This window comes from Palaemon carinicauda, chromosome 19 (genome assembly GCF_036898095.1).
Source record: "Palaemon carinicauda isolate YSFRI2023 chromosome 19, ASM3689809v2, whole genome shotgun sequence".
Lineage (NCBI taxonomy): Eukaryota > Metazoa > Arthropoda > Malacostraca > Decapoda > Palaemonidae > Palaemon > Palaemon carinicauda.
This window is the reverse complement of record NC_090743.1, coordinates 111,629,811-111,655,148: the sequence shown is the minus strand read 5'-3', so window position 1 is coordinate 111,655,148 and position 25,338 is coordinate 111,629,811. Positions and strand designations below refer to the sequence as shown.

Sequence of the window (25,338 nt, the reverse complement as noted above, 5' to 3'; positions counted from 1 at the left end):
GTACTCTTATATCCTCGATCAGGATAAAAGGGCGCCGCCCTCTTTTCCATTCATTTTCTGACAGTTGCCAAGGACTCGTGTCAGGACCACTCTGAAAACTCTAAAGATCATCCAGATGCTAGATTACTTCAAGCTTACATTAGCAAGACTCCTCACCACCAACAGGACTTCACAAAATGTGCCTACACTCTGTGCCACACTCCCATTTGCCCACCAGAAACTGAAGCATCTGAGTTTTTCTATACCATCTCAGGTCATGGGAGCTAAGAGCACCTTAACCTCAGAGGAGTTTGACCTTCAAGCTGCCGTCCTTTTCTACAGAGTTTCGCCCCGTTTCTGTTCTCGGTTTGGTATGAGAATGCACTAGAGATATTTTCATGAGCTGCTCGTCCTTTGAACATAACACTAGCTACTCCAATAGAAGAAGAAATCACCTGTGATGACTTAAAGTTTTACAAGACACTTGTCTGACCTCGCCTCATGTATGCATGAGTTTGATGGTGTTGTACCACCTCCTAACCCAATATGGGGAGGTGGGTGAGAATGAGGTACAGGTGCTGTGGCATGGTCCAGCTACCAGTACTCTGTTCCCTACAAGGACAAGAATGCGCAGAGTAGGTCAGGATGAAGGCCACCACCCTTGCCCTCCTCCTCCTTCAGAGAGCTTAAGAGAGACCTCTTCCCCTTAAAAGACAAGTGCATGGTGATCATCTCTCGTGGGAGAGGAGTAGCTTGACAGGTCAGTCACTCAGGAGGCATAGAGTAATTTCTCTACTGTGTGATGGTTCGGGGAGGAGCACTGCTAGAACAGAGGAAGTTTTTTTTTTGGTGTGAAATACAGGAGCTCATGCTCCTGGTACCAATGCTAGGTTTCATGGGAGACCTAGCATTGCTGATCTGGATGTTGGCAGCTGCCTTTGTCCTTCTCCTGTGCCAGGATTTTTTCAGGATGCATCAGTGACACCAAGAAGACTTAAAAGAATGTTAATTGAACCATGATTATGTACCAAGAGCATTTCCACTTGAAACAATCATAGGAAGGTTTCCTTCCAAGAGAATAAGTTCCGGTATGCATATAGGAGTTTACACGCCTCCCAATGCCGTACAGGAAGTTTCCACACCTCCCATCACAGCTCGATATTGTACAAAACCAAACGTGCGCAATACCCCATGCAGGATGATAAGCACTACCCTCCTTCCCTTCCCTTTTTGGAATTCCAGAGTTGACAACCCAGCAGGAATGTGGTGCAGCTTGTCGATCATACGCTACGTATGATCGACAAGCTGCTCGATCGTAACTACGTTAGATGACTGATTCCACTACATGATTACCATATTGCACATGGTCTCCACGATCCCAGCATTCCATATCCCAACTGCCTCTACTTGCTTCATCACTGTATCCAGTCACCATAGGATCGGTCGTTTATGCTCTTGTAGGACACCATGTGATGGGACAACTTGATTGAATCTCTCGTTCCTGTTCTTTAACAACTTGTCATTCTCATAACTTGTACAGGCTATGAGATCTTCTCTTCGTGAGTGCAGAGATTTTCCTCATGGGCCTTCATTCTTGCTTAGTCTGCATAGGAACGTTCTGATTGTCCTTAACCCTCAAATCAGTATTCCAAGCATTTTCTCTACAATTATCAGCCATCACAAATTTGTAACATCACTTCCAAAATGAGAGATGCTTTAGTATCCCAAATGAAATTCTTGGTTAGGAAGGCAATCTTTGAACTTGTCCTTTATTGGAAGTAACTACTGATAGGTTGTGCCACACCAGCAATTTCATAAATATTTTTAACTGTGAGACATTAAAGATGAGCTCTCAAACCCCAGAATGACAAGAGACATAATTCAATAGTGATATCAGGTCATTAACTTTGTATTAATTAACAACCCCTGACTGTCAGTATTTGCTAGCATTTGGATACCATTGAAAATTCTTTTAACTTTAATCAATCAAAATTATGCCATTAACTATTGCATAGATTGACATCTTAAATGATTTTATAATTTAGCTGTGTAGCACCACCCACTGCTGAACGTAACTACTGTAGACTTCTGCTATTCAAAGGTGTTTTTTTCTGCATCAACCACTTGTCAGAAAACTTCAAAATATTCTTCAGTGTCTCAGGAAATCTAAATTAGAAGAGTGTGCTTATCTTTTACAGTACTATTGACAATAGTTATACTTATACTGAATATATTTTTCTTGGTGTTAATCAGTTTTAGTAATTCAATGCAATGTTTTCCCCAGTTCCAGTTACCAAACTGCCCTTGTCCCGCGCCTTGTCCTTGACATGCTTGAAGAAAAAGGGTGGAAAGTAATATCCTCAACTGGAATTGGGCAGACTTGTGTGTGGACTTTGCATTATTCGAAGTCATAGTCGCCAAAGTAAGGTAAGCATTGCTGATCAATTTTTACTTACAACGCATCCACTTTGATTTGTGCAATTTGTTTCAATAAATAAAACAAACTATGAGGTTGAATTAGGTCTTAGATTGCAGTCTTTCCTTAGAGTTTGTGATGTTTCTCTACCGTAGCACAATATGTTGAGTCGAGAATTATTAGTCTGTCAGAATAATAATTTAATAGTGTTTATCAAGGACTAGCCATGAACTGTTTTTTGTTTTCTATACCAATGGAGGAAATGTAAAAAAAAAAAAAAAAAAAAAACCATGGGAGATGGCATAAATAATTAACCATTAAAATTGGAAGAGGTTTTAGAAAGGCTAGGTATAAGAGGATAATGGAGAAAAGAATGAAAGTATACCCAGGAAAGGTATATCCAGTTGTTCTGGGTGTGTTTCAGGACCAGAAAATATAGATACTTGAGTGATGAAATTTATTGTATTAGAAGATGAGAGTGGAGAACAATGTTGAGAGAAGGGTAGATTTAAAAAGGGTTACAACATTTCTATTACCTTGGAGAGAGACTGGACTGTGAAATAGGGATTGTTTGGGTATTGAGGAGAAGGAAAACTGTATTTGGATAAAATGGAAGGAGAGTAAGATTGCTGGTGAATGAAAATACCATGAGTAGAAATTACAAAGCCTGTGATATAAAAGCAATATCTTGAGAGTTATTTTATGCAAGTAAGTCTTAACACTGACAACGAATGTGGAGGAGAAATTGGAAAGGTATTACTATAGTATAGAAAGTTAAAACTCATTGAGGAAGTACAGTTAGAAGATGGGTGTACAGCAGCTGAAAAATAAATGAGAGATGGTTTAGACTTGTATTAAGAAATGGTGAGGTGTAGTTAGTCAGAAAAGTATTAAACATGGATGAGGAGGGAAACCTGTTAGAAGAGCAACAAAATTTTTGATGAGGGGAATAGAGGAAGACCTCGATCTGATAAAGATCACGCAGAATAGGAAGTGTGTTGAGAGCTTATTTCATTTCTGACCCTGTAAAGAGAAAGTTGACAATAGTTTTTATGAACATAGTGATTTGTATTCTTCTGTTATACAGTAATCTTGATGTTTTGGGGATTAGTGTGTCCTTGGAAATGCTTCCCTTTACAGAAGCATCAAAGGAGGGATGGGGTTTAAGTCTCAGGAACCAGACCACCTGGGGGTGTGGGTCCGATGAAGAGAAACACTTACACATCAACTTGTCGAAAAGGAAGCCATAACCTTTGTCTCTTTAGTCATTCCAACAGTGTCTGATAGTCTAATTGGTTGCGTAGATGAGTGACAAAGCTACTGTAGTAGCATACATCATCAAACAAAGAGGTTTTTTTCACAGCATTTCTGCGCATTAGCAAACCAGGCACCCTCTTGGGTACTAGATAATGTGGTGGACTTAGGGCAAGGTTCATTCCTGGCAAAAGGAATGTAATTGCCGACAAGATCAGTCACCTGAGGCCGATGGGAGAGAGGTCCCATCACCCTCTAGTGGCGAAGAGACCTTTGACTTTGTGGGATTCCCCTTTAATCGATCTGGTCGCCACTTGCATCTACAAGAAACTTCTGGTTTCGTGTTCAACTGTTCTAGATCCAGCAAAATCTCTAGGTGGGACAACACCGATGTCTATGCTTTTCTGCAGTACTGCTTGATTTGAAGGTTAATGTGCAGTGTGCTGAATACCCTGAATCTAAGAGTAACCTTGGTGGTTCTCAAATGGGTGCAGGGCATATGGCTCTCAGATCTGCTGATGCTCCTAGTAGAGATACCAAGAAAACTACCCATAGCCCAACCTACTTTGGTAGCGCCACCTTCAGAGGTACTACAGTGCAATGACTTCCCTGTCACTTCACTAGTGGAAACTATCCAGCATCTCCTCCGAACAAAAGGCTTTTGTAAGGTACTATATAGGAGATGACTGGATATCTGCTTAGATCCTCTGATGATGTTTACCAGGTAAAGTTACCCATCTGCAATTGGTGTCATAGAAAAGGGTACTTCTCTAGTCAGTCTTTGCAGCTAAAAGCAAATTTTCTTGTCCACTTGCATCAGGAGAAGCTCCTCTCAATCTCGGTGGTAAAATATAATTTCTTGGCCTTGAGTCAGTTCTATAGACTAAAGGGTGTTAGTAGTCTCTTGTGGGATGCCACCAGAGTTCTCCGGTAACCTGGCAAGTCCTCTACAAATCTTTAGGGCAAGCATCAGATACTGTAGAGATCTGACTTGAGACCATATTCATCCTTGCTTCAAGCCTCTACAAAGCATGTAAACAAACTTTACGGAATTTCTTATGCCATAAGTCATATCTTATGCTACAAGTCATACAGAGATGGAAAAGGGTTTCCTTTTTCTTCGTTCCCTCATTTGTTGTGGAAACGCAGAACCCCTCCATTAAAGATCCCCAGTTCTAATATTTTTCCACTTCCTCCCTTAAAGATGCGACCCGTTAATCCAGAGAAGTTTCTTTCGTCTTGTAAGGGCACCATATCACTACCTGAAATGGACACATCCAATCAGACCAAATTTACAATATCTTTAGAATAGAAGACTAGAATTGATCTCTCAAAAGTACAGTATACCATATCCTTGTGGCGTCGAGAAACTATTAGGAGAGATCGCGTTCTCGAAGTCAGAGGGAATGGTTTTACACTGGCCTTATAAGAACTGGTCAGCGAGTCAAATGTTGATGGCTGGAGTCTGCAAACATAAAACAACCTTCACAGCCCACTATCCGCGGGAGTATACCCGCAAATCCATAAATACATTCTCACTGGGAAAACACCAAACAACCTTAACAGTCCACTATTCGTGGGAGTATACCCACAAGTCCTTGAATACATTCTCACTGGGAAAACATCAAACAACCTTCATAGCAAACTATTCATGAGAGAGTACTCACAAGTACTTTAATACGTTCTAACTACCGAAACATCTAACACCTCGCATCCAACTATCCATGAGAGTATACTCACAAGTGCTTGAATACATTCTCACTGAAGAAACATCAAATAACCTCACAGTATAAGCACAAGTCCTTGAATATATTCTCATTTAAGAAACGTCAAATAACCTCACAGCCCACTATCCATGAGAGTATACCCACGAGTCCTTGAATACATTCTCACTGAAGAATGTCAAATAACCTTATAGCCCACTATCCATGAGAGTTTACCCTCAAGTTTTACAATACTTTCTTACTGGGAAAACAACAACCAACCTTCACAGCCCACTATCCATGGGAGTATACCCACAAGTCCTCGAATGTGTTCGCACTGGGGAAACGTCAAACGACTTTCACAGCCCACTATCCATGAGTTTACCCAAAAGTCCTTAAATGCATTCTCACTGGGGAAACATCATACAACCTTCACGGCCCACTATCCTTGGGAGTATACCCACTAGTCCTCGAATGCGTTCGCACTGGGGAAATAGTAAACAACCTTTGCGTAGAAGTGTAACTACTGTATACGAAAAAGTCCATGAATACGTTCTCACCAAGAAACATCAAACAAACTTTACAGCCCACTATCCAAGAGAGTTTATCCACAAGTCCTCGAATGCGTTCGCTCTGGGTAAACATCAAACAACCTTCACAACCCACTAGACGTAGGATTATGCCAATAAGTCTATACAGTGAACCCTCGCTACTTCGCGGTTCGACCATCGCGGATTCACCACTTCGCGGATTTTTTCCATAACCCATATATATACAGTAATATATATATATATATATATATATATATATATATATATATATATATATATGTATGCATGTATTTATGTATATATGTATGTATGTATATATGTAGGTATGTATATGTGTATACACATATATATATATATATATATATATATATATATATATATATATATATATATATATATATATATATATATATATATATATATATATATATATCTAAAGTAGGAAGATGTGATGTAGTTCTAAGGGAAAAGTATGGGGAAATATGTCTAGGTAATAAGCAAAGCTCTACCTCCAGTTTGTTTCTTCATTATGATCAGAGATAAACGTAAACAAAACATTGGTTGCCATTTTTTATCGTGCTTTTTAGCATGTTTAGGAAACGCATGATATAAAATCGCCTTTAATATTTGTGCCTGTTTTAGTTTAGGGTACTGTAGTACATGCATTAAGTGTTCTGTACATTAAAGGGTAGTTTGTTAACAGTACTACGTACAAGGGAAGGTTTTAAAAGTCTGAATATACATGTTGAATAAATAGGTAAATATGGTGTCACTACTTCGCGGATTTTCACCTATCGCGGCCGGGTCTGGAACCTATCTACCGCGATAAACGAGGGTTCACTGTAATTACGTTCTCACTGGGAAACATCAAACAACTTTCATAGCCCCCTATCCCTGGGAGTATACCCACAAGTCCTCGAATGTGTTCGCACTGGGGAAACATTAAACAATCTTCACAACCCTGTATCCAGGGGAGTAAACCACAGGTCCTCGAATGGGTTCAAACTGGGGAAACATTAAACAACTTTCACATCCCACTATCCATAAGAGTTTACATGAATAAGTTCTCACTGGGAAACATCAAACATCACAGCCCGCAATCTTTGGGTGTATACCAACAAAATCCTTGAATACATTCTCACTTGGGAAATATCAAACAACCTTGGCAACCCACTGGACGTGTGATTATACCAAAAAGTCTATGAAAAAGTTCTTACAGAAGAAAGCAAACATTACAGCCGACTGTCTGTGGGAGTAGACCAAGTCCTTGGAATACATCCTCACAAGGGAAACTTCAAATAACCTTAGCAAGCTACTAATGTGGGATTTTACCATAAAGTCAATAATTACGCTCTCATTGGGAAACATCAAACAACCTTCACAGCCCACTATTCTTGAGAGTTTGCCCACAAGTCATTGATTATGATCTCACTGGGGAAAGATCAAACAACCTTCACTGCCTACAATCCATGGGTGCATACTTAAAAGTGCTTGTTTTAGTTCTCACACAAGTCCACTATCCACTTGAGTATACTGACAAGTCCATGAATACTTTTTCACTGGGGGAACATCAAACAACCTTCACAGCCCACAATCTGCGCGAGTACACCCACAATTCCTTGAATGCAGTTTCACTGAGGAAACATCAAATAACCTCACAGCCCACTATCCATGAGAGTTTACCATCAAGTTCTACAATACATTCTTACTGGGGAAACTGCTAACAACCTTCACAGCCCACTACCCATAGGAGTATACCCATAAGTCCTTGAATATGTTCTCAGTGGGAGAAACGTCAAAGAACCTTTACAGCCCACTACCCGTTGCAGTATCCCAATAAGTCCTTGAATACTTTCTAACTGGGGAAACTTCAAACAACCTTCACAGCCCACAATACGTAGTAGTATACCCACAAGTCCATGAATATGTTCTCACTGGGTAAACATCAAACAACCTTCACAACCTACTAGATGTGGGATTATGTGGATTATGCCAACAAGTTCATGAATACGTCTTAGGAAACATCAAACAATCTTCACAGCCCACTATTCCTGATTGTTACCCACAAATCCTTTATTACATTTTCACTGGGGAAACATCAAACAACCTTCATAGCCCCTTATGCATAAGAGTTTAACCAGAAGTTCTTAATAACGTTTTCACTGGGGAAACTTAAAACAACTTTCTCAGTCCACAATCTGCGGGAGAATACCCACAAGTCCTAGAATGTATTCTCGCTAGAGGAACATCAAACAACCTTCACAGCCTACTATACCTAGGAGTATACCCACAAGGCCTTGAATGCATTCTCATTGGGGAAAATCAAATACATTATAGCCCACTATCCATGAGTGTTTACCCACAAGTCCTTGATTACGTTCTCACTGGAGAAATGTCGAACAACCTTCACAACCCACTATGCTCAGTAGTATACCCACAAGTCCATGAATATGTTCTCAGTAGGTAAACATCAGACAACCTTCACAACCCACTAGATGTGGGATTATGCCAACGTCTATAAATAAGTTCTCACTTAGAAAACATCAAACAACCTTCACAGCCCACTATCCCTGAGAGTTACTCACAAGTCCATGATTACATTCTAACTGGGGAAACTTCAAACAACCTTAACATCCCACTATGCATAAGTGTTTAACGACAAGTCCTTGATTACTTACTCACTGGGGAAATGTCAAACAACCTTCATAGCCCCCTATGCATAAGAGTTTAACCAGTTCTTAATAACGTTTTCACTGAGGAAACTTCAAACAACTTTCTCAGCCTGAAATCTGCGGGAGTATACCCTCAAGTCCTTGAATGTATTCTTGCTAGGGAAACATCAAACACATTACAGCCCACTATCCATGCGAGTATACCCCCAAGTCGTTGAATGCGTTTTTACGGCGAACTCTTCAAAACAACCTTCACAGCCCAATATCCATGAGTGTTTACCCACAAGTCCTTAATTACGTTCTCACTGGGGAAATGTCAAACAACCTCACAGCCCACAATCCACGGGAGTATACCCACAAGTCCTTGAATGCATTTACACTGGGGAAACATCAAACAATCTTCATAGCCCACAATCCACTGGAGAATCCCCATAAGTCCTTTAATGGTTTCTCACTGGGTAAACATCAATCAATCTTCATAGCTCACTATCAATGAGAGTATACCCACAAGTCCTTGAGTGTGTTTTCGCTAGGGAAACATCAAACAACCTTCTCAACCCACAATCTGCTGGAGTATACCCACAAGTCCTTGAATGTGTTCTCACTGGGAAAGCATCAAACAGCCTCAAAGACCATAATCCATTTGAGTATACCTACAAGTCCTTGAATACATTCTTATTGGGGAAACATCGAATAACTTTTGCAGCCCACAATCTGTGGGAGTTTACCCACAATTCACTGAATGCGTTTTCACTGGGAAAACCTCAAACAACCATCACAGCCAACAATATGCGGGAGTACACCCACAAGTCCTTGAATGCTCTCTTATTGGGGAAATATCAAACAACCTTCACAGCCCACTATCCATGGGAGTATACCCATAAGTCCTTGAATGCATTCTAACTGGGGTAACATTAAACAACTTTCCCAGCCCACTACCCAAGGGAGTATACCCACAAGTTTTTGAATAAGTTCTCACTGGGGGAAACATCAAACAACCTTCACAGCCCACAATCCGTGTGATTTATACCCACAAGTTCATAAAACTGTTCCCACTTGGAAAACATGAAATAACCTTCACAGCCCATAAACCTGGAGATTATACTCGCAAGTCCTTGAATATGCTCTAACCAGGGAAACTTCAAACAACCTTCACAGCCCACCATCCATAGGAGTATACCCATAAGTCCTTGAATGCATTCTCAATGAGGAAACCCCAAACCACCACCTCATAGCCCACAATCGATGAGACTTTACCCAAAAGTCCTTGTATACATTCTCTTATCTGAAATATCAAACCACCTACCAGTCCACTATCCATGGGAGTGTACCGAGGAGTCCTTGAATGCATTCTCACTATGGAAAAATCACTCAACTTCCTCACAGCACACAATCCATGAGACTTTATCCAAAAGTCCTTGAATACATTTTCACTGGGTAAATATCACACAACCTCATAGTCTACAATTCATTGGCGTATACCTACAAGTCTTTGAATGCTTTTTCACTGGGGAAGCATCAAACAACCTCCACAGCCCACAATCTGCGTGAGTAAACCCACAAGTCCTGGAATGCTTCTTCTCATGGGAATCATTAAACAACCCCCACAGCACACATTCCACAGAAGTATACCCACAAGTCCTTGAATACATTCTGACCAGGTTAACATCAAACAACCTTGCAGCCCACTATCTGTGGGAGTATACCCACAAGTCTTTGAATACGTTCTAACCAGGGAAATTTCAAAACTTTCACAGACTACAATCCCTGGGAGTATACCCATAAGTCCTTGAATGCATTTTCACTGGGGAAACGCCAAACAACCTCCTCACAGCCCACAATCCATGAGAGTTTGCCCAAAACTCCTTGAATAATTATTATTGTGGGAACATTAAACAACCTTACCAGCCCACTATCCATTGGAGTATACTCACAAGTCCTTGAACATGTTCCAACTGGGAAACCTTCAAACAAGCTTCACATCCCACTATCCGTGGGAATACACTCACATTTCCTTGAATACGTTTTCACTGGGAAAACATCAGGCAACCTTCACAGTCCACTATCTGCGGAAGTATAATACATTCTCACTGGGTGAACATCAAACAACCCTCACAGCCCACTATGCTGGAGTAAACTCATAAGTCTAAATATATTTTCACTGGGGATATATCAAAAAACATTACACAAGCCTTTGAAAACATTTTCACTAATCTTTGGTAGCTTCTCATGAAGTTGTGTACTAAATATAGCACCTCCAAGAAGCATTTTGTCTAAGATATAGGTCACTACATAATTTAGGATGAGAGGTAAGAATATCCTGCATTTTCCCTCTTTTCTTTTCCCTCTCATAGGGTGCAGCAGTCTTGACATTCACTGGATCGGACATTGCTGGAGGGTGAGGGTCAGTACCAAGCAGGTTTTCTGTTAAGTATATAAGTATCTTCCCCCCATTCACCTTATGAAGGGGAGGATGGACAAATGTGGACAGCTCCATTACTTTAAATTGACCTAACTTTTCAGACATAATATCTTTTAGAATAGAGGTCCATCATGACAATCATTTGCTAGATAGAATCCTAGTCTATTACCTGATAATCTCTTATCAGGCTATAGTAAGTGTCAGGAGCCAACACTTATGAACCTCCCTAGATCAAAGTGTTCGGACATCCCACGATTTTATACCGGTCCGCTTGATTTTAGGGTTTTCCTCCGTTTTTAGGATAAGTTTCCGATTAAATTATGAGTGTTTTTATACATGTAAGAACAACTCTCAAATTTATTAAGTGCAGTTTTTTATTTTTCCTAAGTGCAAACCTGAGTCCCTTGAAGTTTTAATACCGTTTCATTCACCTTAAAGTCCTAGGTAAAGGTCAAGTGGCCACTCACTTCATAATTTCTAACAGCAGAGTTCCAGCTGTACTGAAATCATACTCATATTAAAGGACTCGCAGTTTGCATAATTAGGAAAAACGCATAATAGTTAAAGAATTTTTTTGAGATATTTAGTTTAGCTTAAACTACAGTACTTTTTTAGTTACTGCTGCTAAACTGTGTTGTTGGCGTCCAATTTGCTCTAATATAGACTTAATTTGTAATCTAGTTAATAAGTAATTGATTTAAGCACTATCATGCTGAAATAATTTTTCTTGTTTCAGTCACAATGAATGACTCGTTGCCTCCAAAGCCAGTAGCCCCACTTCCCAGCGACTGTTGTGGTACAGGCTGCTGTCCTTGTGTGCATGATATATACGAACAGGATATGAAGCGATGGAAAAAACTTTGTGAGAGTCTGCAAAATTGTGGAATTTCTGATGAACTGAAGGAAAAGTCAATCTATCCTGATAGATGGACTGAATTTAGTATTATTAAAATTGAAACTGTAACACCTACCTGTTTTAAGTATGTTTTTAAGTTAAAGGAAAATGAGTGTTTAGGGCTGGATATAGGACAGCATGTTATGATAAAGCAAACAAAAGAAGATAGGACAATATCAAGGCAGTACACTCCTGTGTCAGATATTAGGCAAAAAGGGTCATTTGAAATCATCATAAAAATTTATCCAAAAGGGAAGATTACACAGATAATTAAAGACTGGAAAGTAGGGGATATGGTACCCTTGAGAGGCCCTTTTGGCAGCTTCTCTTATACGGCTAATAGTTATAAACATGTGATTATGCTAGCTGCTGGCACTGGCATTGCACCGTTGTATCAAGTCCTGAGAGGGATCGCAGAAAACGAGGAGGACGAAACATTCATCACGTTGCTTTATGGTTCCAAGTGCTTTTCAGAAATACTGCTAAGGAATGAGTTATTGTCCCTCTGTCAGTACTGGAATGTCAATGTTAGGCATTATTTAAGTCAAGAAGATAATTTAACTCAGAAAAAATATAATGAAAACATCATAGGTAATAAACTTTCCAAAACTGATGTCTGTCAGGAATTGAAAAAGGGTCTAGTTACAGCCACCCTAGTTCTTATATGTGGAACAAAGTCTTTTGATAAAGATATGATTAATGCATCTTTAAATGCTGATGTTCCAGAGGAAAATATCTTTAAATTTTAACAGAATTAGGATTTCTGCTAAATAGTTGTGTACTGTATACTGTACTGTTGTGTGTTAAAGATGTGCTGCTAATAATATAATATAAAACTTTTGAAGTAAAATACAGAATTTTCATTTTTAAGATTGTGATCCGTCTTCTGTATATAATTGGATAAGCACCATATATAATAAGTGGCAATATCAAATGTATTTTAGTTTTGTAAAGATTTAATGAAAAGTGGCTCAAGTATTTTTCTTTTTTACCTTAGCACAATTACAAATGGCAGGTGTCTTTTGATGTTGATTGTAAATTTTGGATAAGTGCTTGTTTGATTCAAGTATTTTGAGTTTATCAGAGTTATTCTCTCTTATGGAAAAATAAAGTTGTGATCTGCAGGAAAGCAGCAAAGTAGTGCTTACCAATTCATAGTCAGATTTCAATAAGGTAGTGTACAGTGCATGCATTGTATTAAGTACTGTAATTATTATTCTCATCTTCCTAAAACCTTTGCGTCAGCTTTTCCATTTACAGGGTTGGATTTGAAATGAGTTCCCTCACTACCTTTTCAATAATGTCAAATTACTGTACAATATTATCTTAAATTTGGTAGGCTTTGGTAACTGTGAGATGCACACTAAACGGATTTTGAAGCGAAGCGAAAAATCTATTTTTGGGTGAGGTAGTCTTGTCGTCCTGATGGAAGTTCCTTCATTAGTAGCTTCCTAGGTTATATTTGACTACAGTGATATATCCCAGAGAATTTACCAAAGGTATCCAGAATTCTAACTCCTGGAGTGAATATCCCTTAAAATTGGATATCGCGTAATCAGAGGACGTATTCTTGACACATCTCATAGCTATCTACACCCCTAATAGAGTTTCGACTTCGAGGAGAAAAAGTGGCAAGAATATAGGAGTCGTTAAAGAGGCAACGCTCTCAACACTACTACTGTACTGTAAATAGTGCACCGAATCGCCACCGCGAGGCGCCACCAAGCCATTCTTTGTAGCTTTGTAGGTGTTCCAGATACAGTACCATAGGGAGGGATTCATTATCCTTTTGTCAAAAAGAGGGTGGGTCCATCAGGACGACATGGCTACCTCACCCGAAAATAGATTTTTCGCTTCGCTTCAAAATCCGTTTTTTGGGCTCAGACCATGTCGTCCTGATGGAAGTTTACCAGAGCATTAATGTATCTGTGGATTTTCAATAGTGCCGTTATCTCGTGATAAATATTTCCTATTTGATCTTCTAGATCTAGAGACACTTGATGTTACCATTATACATCAATTAACTGATTATAAACTATGTCAGCTCTTCCTGCCCCCTACAGGTAAGAGTCTGGGTAGACTCTAGGAAAAAACCCGAGGATTGTGAGTTCAAGGAACAATCTAGTGAACAGTTTGTATATTAGTGTCATCATATACATAAAGTATAGTTTGTACTTATATGGTATATCTCTGTATAGGCTATTGATACCTCCCAAGTCTGGCTGAAAAGAGACACAGGTTTATATACATGTAGGAAACCTTAGTTCAGTAAAATAAACAGTATAGTACAATCAGTTCTTACCTGTTTGCTTGGAACAGTCTTAATCTTAGTTCCCCAATATTTTCTTAAATATTAAAAGAATTAAGGATGCTCTGACTCTATTCTTAATCTAGAATGTTTGAGGCGAAAGAGACGCAAAGATTCCTTCTATTGTTTATTACAAAAATAGAAATCATGGTTGTATTCAATTACATCTTATGCAGAACAATTCTGCATAAAAGCATAAATAGTAATAACAGAATTAAAATAAGTTTCACCTGAAAAGGAAAACATTAGCCACTCCAAGGGAAATATAAAATTTCACTATGTATTCTGTTGATACTAGGAACACTGTGCATATAAGTATGCCTGGCACTTGTGTCAGTCTATTATGCTTAATGTCACCTGTGTAGAGAGAACAGTCTACAGTATAGTGTTGTCACTAAACAAAACTCAACATGATATGTCTTAAGAGTCTATCATGTACACCCTTCACTAAAAGTCCCAATTAGTGCACTGTTCTTCGCAGTAATCAAGCGGCATAGTGTTTGAAGAAAACACTGGATGACTTCCATCCAGTATAAGCACGAAGGCTTTCAAACGTCATCGTCTGAAAGAAATTCAGAGACGAGGCAACTTTTCTCAGATCATGACCTGCGGGTGTACTGTCTGGATCCGCTCTGCGTATAAAATAGGTGATTTTCGCCCTTAACTGTTTCAAGGATAATGTTGAACCAGACGTCTCTCCCCTGAAAAGCTGACCTCCCTTAAAGTCTGAAGTTCTACGAAGATAGACTTTTAGGCATTCCACTGGGCAGAGGGATGCTTCTTCCTTCAGAGGGCAGATTCTCCAGGGACCCCATCTCTTAGTGGGCAGCTCGTTCTTGGCGAGAAACGTCGGGTCCGGAAAGAGGTTCAGTTCTCCGGAGTCTGTGAACTGAATGTGGCCATCATCCCTCGAGAGGGCCACTATTTCGCTAATTCTGGCTCCTGAGGCTAGTGCAAATAAGAATATCACCTTTTGAGTCAAGTCTTTCAGCGAGCAATCCTCATTGTTCAGAGTTGATGCTAAGTGAAGAACCTTATCCAAAGACCATGAAATGGGCTTTGGAGGAGCGGGCCGAAGTTTAGCGCAGGCTTTAGGAATCTTGTTGAAGATTTCATTAGAAAAGTCTACCTGGAAGGCATATAGTATTGGTCTGGCTAGGGCAGATTTACATGTAGTAATCGTGTTGGCTGCTAAACCTTGTTCATGAAGATGGATGAAGAAGGACAAGTAGAAATCCGTAGAAATCTCCTTAGGTTTCTTCGCCTTGACAAAGGCCACCCATTTCTTCCAGGAAGACTCATATTGTCTTCTTGTTGACTTTGACTTGTATTCTTCTAAGAAGTTAATACTGTCTCTAGAAATCCCGAACCGTTTCTTGACCGCTAAGGCGAGAAAATCATGAGATGAAGGTTCTGGGTTTTCTCTGATGAAGCGGAGACAGTCAATTTCTGCACTTGCTGAGTCAGAACTGGGTCCGGCAACGGGATCAGCTTCAGGCGTAGTTCCGTTATCAAAGGGAACCAGACACTGTTGGGCCACTTGTGGGCCACTATTGCTGCTATCCCTGGAAAGGATCTCAGTTTGTCAAGGACTTTCAGCAGAAGGTTGGTTGGAGGGAACAGGTAGATCTTGGACCACCTGTTCCAATCTATGGACATTGCGTCTGTCGCTTCCGCTAGAGGATCCTCGTACGGGGCTACATACCGGGGGTAGCTTCTTGTTGTCGCTCGTTGCGAAGAGATCTATCTGCAGTCCTGGGACTTTGCGTAATATGAAGGAGAATGATTTTGCATCTAGGGACCATTCTGACTCTTATCGGGTTGACCCTGGATAGAGCGTCCGCTGTCACATTGCGGAACCCTTGAAGGTGGACTGCTGACAAGTGCCATCTCTTCTTCTTCGCTAGACGGAGGATGGCCAGTATCACTTGATTTATGTGAGGCGATCTCGAGCCTTGTCGATTTAGGCATCTCATTACAACTTCGCTGTCTAGAACCAGACGGATGTGGATTGAGCAGCAAAGTTCCAGTTTCTTCAGAGAGAGAAGAACTGCCATGGCTTCCAGAAAATTGATGTGGAAGGTCTTGAAGAGGGGAGACCAGGTTCCCTGGACTCTCCGATGATGAGAGTGACCTCCCCACCCCTCTTTTGAGGCGTCCGTGTGAACGGTGACTGCCGGTGGAGGTGGTTTCAGAGGTGCCTTGCTCTTCAGGTTCTTGGCTTCCGACCATGGTTTGAGTAGTGATCGCAGACGATTTGGAATCGGTCTTTGTAGATCTCTTCGAGCATTTGATGCGTAGTTTCTCCAAACTCCTGATGCATCTTTTAATTGTGCTTTTAATATTGGATCTGTCCCTGAGGCAAACTGGAGGGACCCCAACACTCTCTCCTTTTGCCTTCTTGATATCCTGTCGGATTGAAGAAGTCTCTTGACAGATCCTGCTATCTCTTTCCTCTTCTTTGATGGAATAGAAAGGCAGTGTGACTGTAAGTCCCAGTGGACGCCCAGCCACTGGAACTTTTGAGCTGGAGATAGACGAGACTTTTCCAAGTTGATCTTGAGTCCTAAGTGTTCCAGGAATTGGATCACTTGCTTGGAGGCTTGCCTGCACTCTTCCTCGGATGCTGCCCACACGAGCCAGTCGTCCAGGTAGGCTACTACCTGGATCCCCTTTAGGCGTAGTTGATGAATGACTGCATTCGCAAGCTTGGTGAATACCCCTGAGGCTATGTTTAGACCGAAGGGCATGGCTCTGAAAACGTACTTTCTTTTCTGTTGTTTGAACCCTAGGTAGGGGGAAACTTGACGGTTGATTGGAACATGCCAGTACGCATCCGTCATGTCTGTGGAGACTGTGTATGCCCGTTTGGGCAAAAGGGTCCTTATGTGTTGAAGCTTCAGCATCCTGAATTTGTGGTTCACTATGAACTTGTTGAGTGGTGATAAATCCAGAATGACTCTGAGCTTTTCCGAATCCTTCTTCGGAACACAAAATAGCTTTCCTTGGAATCTGATGGACTTTGCCTTCCGTATAACTCTTTTGTTCAGGAGTTCCTGAACATATTCTTCCAGAATGGGGGTTGAGTGCTGGAAGAATTGAGGAAAGTTTGGTGGAGTTGAACTCCAACTCCATCCTAGTCCGTTCTTGATTAGGCTGTGGCCCCAGGGATCGAAGGTCCAACAATCCCGGAAGAGGAGAAGTCTCCCTCCTACCGGTAGCATCTCACTTGGAGTGCTGGTTGGAGGACTTGCCTCCTTGGCCACATCCACCTTATCCCTACCTCTGAAGGGGAGTCTAGAGGACCCTCGAAAGGAACCTCGAGACTTTGGCCTAAAAGTCGTCGATTGGCTTTCAAAAACTGGGGTGAACACTGGCGATTGGGACGCCAGCGTTTGGGGCACCAGTTGGAAGGTGGTGGTTGGATGTGCCACCGTCTGGGGCACCGTGGCCACGGGAAGCTATTGCTGTTTTCTAGGCTAAGAGGGCACTCTTGGTCGTTTTGATTTATTCTTCAGCTGGGGACCCTCGTCAGCGGAAGATTTTCTTTTTGAGGACAAGCCCCACTTGGAGAGGAGATTCCTGTTCTCTATAGCGGCTTTGTCCACGACCTCTTTGACCACTTCGCTTGGGAAGAGGTCTTTTCCCCAGATATTGGAGGCTATGAGCTTCTTTGGTTCATGTCTCACCGCAGCCGAGGCGAACACGAACTCTCTACAAGTCCTAGGTGACTGTCGCCAAATGAGATTTGGTGAAGACCATGTACATATCTGGGTTGTCCGGGATGCTTGCCATAGTGTCTAAGCCAGTCTGCAGAGACATGGAAGCAGCAAGACATTCTTTAGTCTCTTGTTCCCTGCGCAGGAGAGACACTGACAGCTTCGGGAGGTTTTCGCTGAACTGTCGTCCAGCAATATCTGCCTCCAGCTTCCCAACTGTGAAGGTGTTATGAACATCCTTCCAGTCTTTATCATCTGATGCAAAAGCAAGGGAAAAGGGTCTACACTCCTCCAGTGTAGGGCAAGGTTTCCCTGCTTCAACTGCCTTTAAGGCTGCCTTAAACCCTTTGTCTATAAAGGGGAAGGCACGTTTAGGGTCAGCAATAAAGGACGGGTGCTTTTTGCTGAGAGCCGGCACCTTGGATCTAGTAAAGGCCCTCTCTTTCAAGGTGGTTGTACATAAGGCCTGAGCCTTAGAGAGTTCGAGGACAATCGTCTCCTTCGGCTCTGTTTCCTCCTTGGATGCAGGTTCCGTCCTTAGACGGACATAGCAGTCCGGGTAGGCCTCTTTGCTGGGCCAAAACTCAATTTCCTCTACTGGAACAGTGCTCAGTTTCTCCGAGAGGAAGATCTTCCCCCCCGACATTGGCATATGCTCTGCATATCTACAAGGGTTAACGTCATAGAAAGCGGGGAGATCCTTGACGTTTAGCTTCTTCAGGGCTAAACGTGTTGCAACCAGCTGATGCATTTCCGTCCAAAGAGAAGCTGCTTTCTCAGACGATTTCTTCTGAATGTCCTGCACCATAGACAGCAGCGAGTGCAACGTACTCGTGATGGAATCTAGCTGGGGTGCAGTAGTAGTAGTCAAAGGCACCGGCTCAGTCACCGTGGCTGATGATACCGAAATCGTTTCGGTTTTATTGACTTCAGCCTCAGGAGGTACGTTATCCTCCTGCTCCAGTTCTTCCAGTAGGAAATTGTTCTCAGTCTCCTCTGAGACAACCGACATGTTGTCATCTAATTGGATGCCCTTCAAGGCGCCCGAAACAATAGATTCCATCGGAATCTGTACTAGGGGAATCTCAGGTTGAGCCTGGGGAATGATTGCATCCGCAGATACCCTAGGGAAAAGACAGTCCCTCATCCTCTCATTAGGAAGGTATGGGCCAGAGGTGTTCTTCTGAAAACCCCTGACCCATTTTTGCAGCATGTCCCTTGCTGCATCCCTCGACTCAGTAGACTTTTGATCATCAAAAGCCTCTTTTACCAGTTTGTCACAAACGGTACATACCTGTGGGTCCCAGTATTTGAGAGCCCCCTTGGTGACTGCGCAGCGAACATGGGCCCTGCACACGTCATGGCCGTAGAAGGTCTTGCTACGGACCCTGCAAAAGCTGTTCCCGCACTCGGGATGCTCCTCCTGTAAAGAAAGAAAGCATTTAAGTATTCAGTGAAATTCTCAGATTTCAGCATACTTTTTTTAATATTAGCTTGGACAGAGTAAGCTAGAAAATAGGAAAGACACCTACTTGTGTTTCCTGTCCAGCCCATTGCTGTGACCTCCAATATTGAACAATAAATTCTTAATGAATTTTGTATGGGAAGATATCCTTTGATATAAAGTGTCTTCTTAACACAATGTCCCAGGTTCAATATTGGGGATAAATTAATGGTTGATAACCATTAAGTGGTAGAGAGGATCATTCTCTTATATGTGATGGTCTCACAATAGGCTGCCCATGAAGCACCTTGTAGGTTGGAAAAAAAACTTTTTGGGCTACAGCACTGACTGGCGGCGGTATGCCGGCAAATGCCAAGCCTGCCGACATATGCCGGCCTATTCTGGGCTATTGAAGGCAGTTACTGTCTTCAGATCTATACTTTGGGTGGCCGACTGCCGGCCAACAACTTAGTTTCCGGCCACTGGTCATAGTATGTTTATTGTCATTGGGTTATCGCTCAGCGACACCCCCGGCAAGTGGCGGCAGAGTAACTGCCGGCCGACAGACAACCAACATGGCCGTCGACAGCTATAAGCTGCCGGCGGCCGGCCCAATATAAGGAAAGGTAGAGAAAAAGAGAGAGGATGGAGGAAGGCAAAGGCTCAGCCTTGCCGGCCTACATCCCGAATGAGGGTTCAAGTGGAAGGGGGAATTATATTCGGGCTTCCACCCAACCATATCCCATCCATATGGGCTATGGAAGGCAGTCCAAGGGAGGTGTGAAGAACACACTAATGATTATGAGGGTACCTGCCGGCAGCCGGCCCGGCCGGCAGCAGACAGGGAACCTCAGGCCAGTTCTATAGATTACTCTTAAGGTCAAATGTAGAATGATGGCCAGGAAGGGTGATGGATCATCCAACACAAAAGAGACAGCGGGGAAAGGGGAAAAGTCCTATAAGTAAGGTAATACCCGAAGGCATTACCCAACTTCAAGGATTCTGATCTCATAAGGTAACCTCAAGTAGGGGAAATCATTTCCCCCGGTTGGGTTAGTCAAGTGAGAAAGCGGCCATAGGACACAATCTCGCAAGAGAACAGAATCTCGTACCAGGTATCTTAGACAATGAAGAAATCATTTCTTTGGTCTAAGATCCACTAGCACAGGACTGTCTGTTTGTATAGACAACTTAACCTGACTTGGGAAATAATTTCACCGAGACAGTAAGATGCCTAACACAGACTTTACTCTGATGTCCCGTTCTAACTCAAAAACCGACTCAGTGGTTAAGAGAAAGAAACGAAACACCCCAGTAGACTTTGCCAGAACTCAGTTCACAGCAAAGCTAACTGAGGGTAGCCTAGGCTTATCAGAGGGGAGGGGAATTGCTCTTAAATCTCGCCAAGAGATTGGTATCGACTTAGCAAATAATAATAATAATAATAATAGGAGGCATCAACCTCACCTTACAAGACAATACAAGAGCAATTGGGGACATGTATGAAAGTATACTAAAGCCCCTAGGCTAGTAAGTCTAGGAGCATAGAGAATCGTTCACCGAAACTCTCTTGTACACTATCTTGGAAGAGGAAAATTTATGCAGTAATATCTTAATTGTATAAGATATTGCCTGAGCTTCAATAAAACTTTACCAGGAAGGTTATATCATGCATGAAGTGTGTAGGTGCCTAGGCTAGGAAGCCTAGCAAGCCTAGCACTCGTGAGGCTCGAACATGAATAGCCAAATCCACGACAACAATGACATAATATAAAAATCCCTAGATAAAATACTCAATAGCTAAAGTTATTAAAGCAAATAATGCCGGGAAAGTCATTCTGGCTAACTAGATGTACAGGAAGAACGACCGCGTTCATGACGCCATCCGGCTGGCAACAGCTCTTGTTACGTTAATTACGATCTCTATCGAAGAGTAAAACTGGCAAGAGCTTACATTTACACAATTCAAAGATATTACTTAACTTTCCAGAAGCTGATGAGGCTGGTGAAGACATCATAGCGACAAATAACTCCAAAAAAGCGAGAGATAACACGGGATAACACCGGTCAACAAAGCTAAAAGAGAAAGAATGGCTTGGTGGCGCCTCGCGGTGGCAATTCGGCGCACTATTTACAGTACAGTAGGAGTGTCGAGAGCGTTGCCTATTTAACGACACTCCTATATTCTTGCCACTTTTTCCCCTCGAAGTGGAAACGCTATTAGGGGTGTAGATAGCTATGAGACGTATCAAGAATACGTCCTCTGATTACGCGATATCCAATTTTAAGGGATATTCGCTCCAGGAGTTAGAATTCTGGATACCTTTGGTAAATTCTCTGGGATATATCACTAGTCAAATATAACCTAGGAAGCTACTAATGAAGGAAATTTCATCAGTACGACATGGCCTGAGCCCAAAAAAAGAAATATTTCTGGGTAACACCACCTGATCTGATCGTACTGTTTTGATGAGTTCATTCTGCGACTGCTGTTGAAGTTTGGTGAGGGATGCAGTGCCCTCGGAATACAACACAGGGAAGACAAATATAGAATGATAAAATGAAACTTAACTGAAATGATACAATACCTTTATGGGAACTGTGTTGTATTCACAAAACATGCAAGTCAAAACCGTTGTAACCAGATACAGGTATACCGTAGTGCAATTTATATCTTGAATATAGGTAAGAAAGGTTTTTGACCAAATGGGCTTAGTTTAAGTACTTAGTTTCGTGTGCAGTATATTTTTTGCAAAGTTATTTTGTTGTTTTCTGATTTGGGTACTAGCCTCACTTTTCTTTAAACAATATCCATCTCTTGCCATTCTTTCTCTTTGTCTCAAGACATAGCTACATTAACCTTGTTGGTGAGTTAGTACTGCAATGTACCATCATAAGTAGTTTTGAATTTCATATTTTATATCAAACTGGGAAGATAAACAGATGCTTTTCCTATGCTCCAACTAACAGATCATGTGAATTTGCCAAAGGAAGTTATTATTTTAATAGTGAAAATTATCAATTTTTAACCCTATCCTTTGCATTCCTGTGTGACATAGTCTCAAGACTGGGTCAGACCAACCAATGCATTCCTTGAAGCCTTTATGCCAAGCTCCATTTATATGGATATTAAGGGTAGTCAAAATATTTAACATGAGGAAAGGTGATTTCGAGTTCTTTGATTGTACTTACATGAGCTTTGAAGTAATCTATTGGAGTCATAGCAGCGGAAGTCATAAGTATTTCCCACTTTCATCCATGTCCATTTTGGTTGAAGAGAAGCAAAGCAAAATAAGACTGTATGCCAGAACCTCCAACTGGTGATTCTAATTGAAAGTGTAGATTGTCCCTCATGGTAATGGCAAAACCAGTTTTAATTACAAATGGGGAATGTGGAAGATAATTCCTGTATGGAAATAGTTCCTTTGGCTTTAATGGATTTCCATAATTTACAGATGGTGTATTAGAATTTTGAAAGGAGGCAAAACTTTTGTAGAGCATCCAGTTGGTTCGGGTATAGAAATTTGTACTCTGGAACAAATTAATGACCTGGATACAAGTCAAGAAGAATAACAGATTTTAAATTGGGTACAAAGATTGATAGTGGTTGGGAGGAAGTTATTTCTTTTGTGTATTTACTTATGATTTTGCTAATTAAGAATACAGTATACAGTAGTATCTCTGTATGAGAGTTTAATATGACCCAGGAGCAAGCTCATAATCCAGTATTCTTTTAATTGGAAAAAAAAAATATATTTTACTGAATTCCATCCTTTATCAGAGGTGTATACTGATAACTCTTCTGGTGGCAATGACCTTTGATGGTAGAATGTCAGAAAACCCAAAATCAATAATCTAATAATTGTTCCTACTCAGAGATTACCCTTCATCATTTTAATAGAAGTAGTATTTCAGTAAACCTGGAAACTTGGCTGATGAAATTTGTGTGGGTAGTTTCTGGCGGAGAGCATCAGAAGCCCCACCCCAGTTCCGGTTCACTGAGTAGCCACTAACTTCAGCTGTTTAGTAATAGATGTATGCTGTTTTCCAAACTCGGCTTATTTTTTGTTTCCTACTTACAGACAGCATGGTTGCTGTATTAATGATATGGAGAAATCACATGTAGGCATGGGGTGTTGCAGAGGAGTTTCCATCTGCCGGTTACATACCCTTCAAGATAATCTGGGCATGGATCCCCATTCTCTGTGCCATTCTTGCAAGGTTAATGACTGCTTACTTTCATCCCCCTGTGAGGAATGTAAGGAGTTATCATCCTCCCAGTGCCATGAGTACGGGAGGAGGAGAAAGAAGGCCGCCAAGTGAGAATCTTAGCTTTCAGGGTCTTCCTTGAAGTAAGAAATTTGTTAGACATCCTCACTCTCCCCTTGCTACAATGGCCTCTGATCCTAAGCTGTTCCCCTCCTCCAAGGGGAAGACAACGAAGAACAATGGTATGGCAAGGCAACGAAGGACTACATTACCGTACTAATTTAACTTTAGGGAAAGGTTAGAGGGAGTGGGCTTTACCTGCTCTCCCTAAAGCAGATACTGTACAATATTCCATCTCCTCACAGTGAACCAAAAGAAAACTCAATCTTAGGTGACAATGCAGCCAAGGAAAAATCCCCAAGGCGTATGGAGGGTATTCAGTTGAAGAAAATATAGTCTTCTCCTCCTCACAAATATTCTTAACTCCTTCCCTGCTTAGTGCCCCTTGAGACACAGTTTACTATCGATCCTCGCCTTTCAGGAGCCACATCACCTTTTGACTTTACACTTATAAGGAAGCACCTATGACTGACTTTAGTTCTGCTAGTTGACAAATACAAAGAAAAGAAATTCCTTTCAGCGCTGTTTGCCGACTTCTCAAGAGGCATGACAAAAATCTCATTTGCTCTCCCAGCAATAATCTCCATCTGTCCAGAATCATCGTGTTACGGCCTAAAAACACTAATCTTCTCTCTGCGGAGAGAAATACAATAACTTAGATGACGGGCATGTGCAAGCCTATTTTTTTGAGGAATAACCTGTTTGCATACTCGTCTGTATACTCCTGCGCTCTACATTTAGCGTGCATTCTTCAGACTCTGAACATTGACCTGTTAGCTTGTGCTCTACAATTGGTCTGTATTCTGATGAGGCTCACATAAGCATCACTGATGGCATGCTCTCTCCACATTGCGAGTTGCAGCCATTCTGTATTCTTCACTTTTTACACAATCATTGGACCTTGAAAATTCGTGTGCGGTTGTCTGTTGTCATGCGATCTACTGATCACGAGCGCTACTTTACTCGCTTGCTCTCCCCCACATAGTGCGCATTCAACGAATATTGATGTCACACCTGTTCATGTGCAGGCACATACGCTTCCCATTTAATGTAAATTCTTCTGAACTGGAAAATTCTTCTGTGGACGTTGCTCCCTTCTTAACGCTCATTTGTTCCAACACGGAGTACTTACCTAGAACTACTTTCTTATGAGTTACTGGTAACTCTTCCCAACCGACCAGAATTTTGTGTAGTTTACCCTATTCCCGTTTTCTATGGGGGTAACCTCAGGCGGAGTGATACGCGCCCTGAGGCGACCCGGGGTCAGATAGCGTGCTAGCTCAGGTCGTGCTCCTCAGTAAGTTTCTGGTTGCGACATGATTACCATCTCACCGCGCTCTCTCTTACCCTGTGTGACCCTTTGTGTCTACCACGCGTTTCCCACGTGTCCATATCCTTATCCTTTCCTCTGTGTCCCTGTGTCTCTTGGTGTCTTAGTGTTGCGTTATGGAGCATCCCCGCCGTTGCCCTGGGCCTGTGGCCGGGAAATCTTGTGGGGCTTTCCTTTCCAAGCCCGAGGTTGATCCCCACTCGCTGTGTTCGTCGTGTAGGGGCAAGGTGTGCTCCCCTACCACCACGTGTTTGGAGTGCGAGTCCTGGAAGAAGAAGAAGAAGGCGGCCAAGAAGTCGCTCAAGAAAGCCAACAT

At 41.7% G+C, this 25,338-nt stretch overlaps 1 protein-coding gene across 1 annotated transcript; it reads left to right on the top strand.

Annotated features, from left to right (window-relative positions):
* Positions 1 to 2,266: 2,266 nt before the first annotated feature.
* On the top strand, positions 2,267 to 12,861 carry LOC137658304 (NADH-cytochrome b5 reductase-like). Its single transcript, XM_068392976.1, has 2 exons — positions 2,267 to 2,406; positions 11,734 to 12,861. The coding sequence occupies exon 2, from the start codon at positions 11,739 to 11,741 to the stop codon at positions 12,639 to 12,641; it is 903 nt and encodes a 300-aa protein (XP_068249077.1). The 5' UTR covers positions 2,267 to 2,406; positions 11,734 to 11,738; the 3' UTR covers positions 12,642 to 12,861.
* The last annotated feature ends 12,477 nt before the right edge of the window (positions 12,862 to 25,338 follow it).

Coding starts and splice junctions, on each gene's coding strand:
- LOC137658304 (XM_068392976.1), top strand. CDS start 11,739: ATGAATGACTCGTTGCCTCCAAAGCCAGTAGCCCCACTTCCCAGCGAC.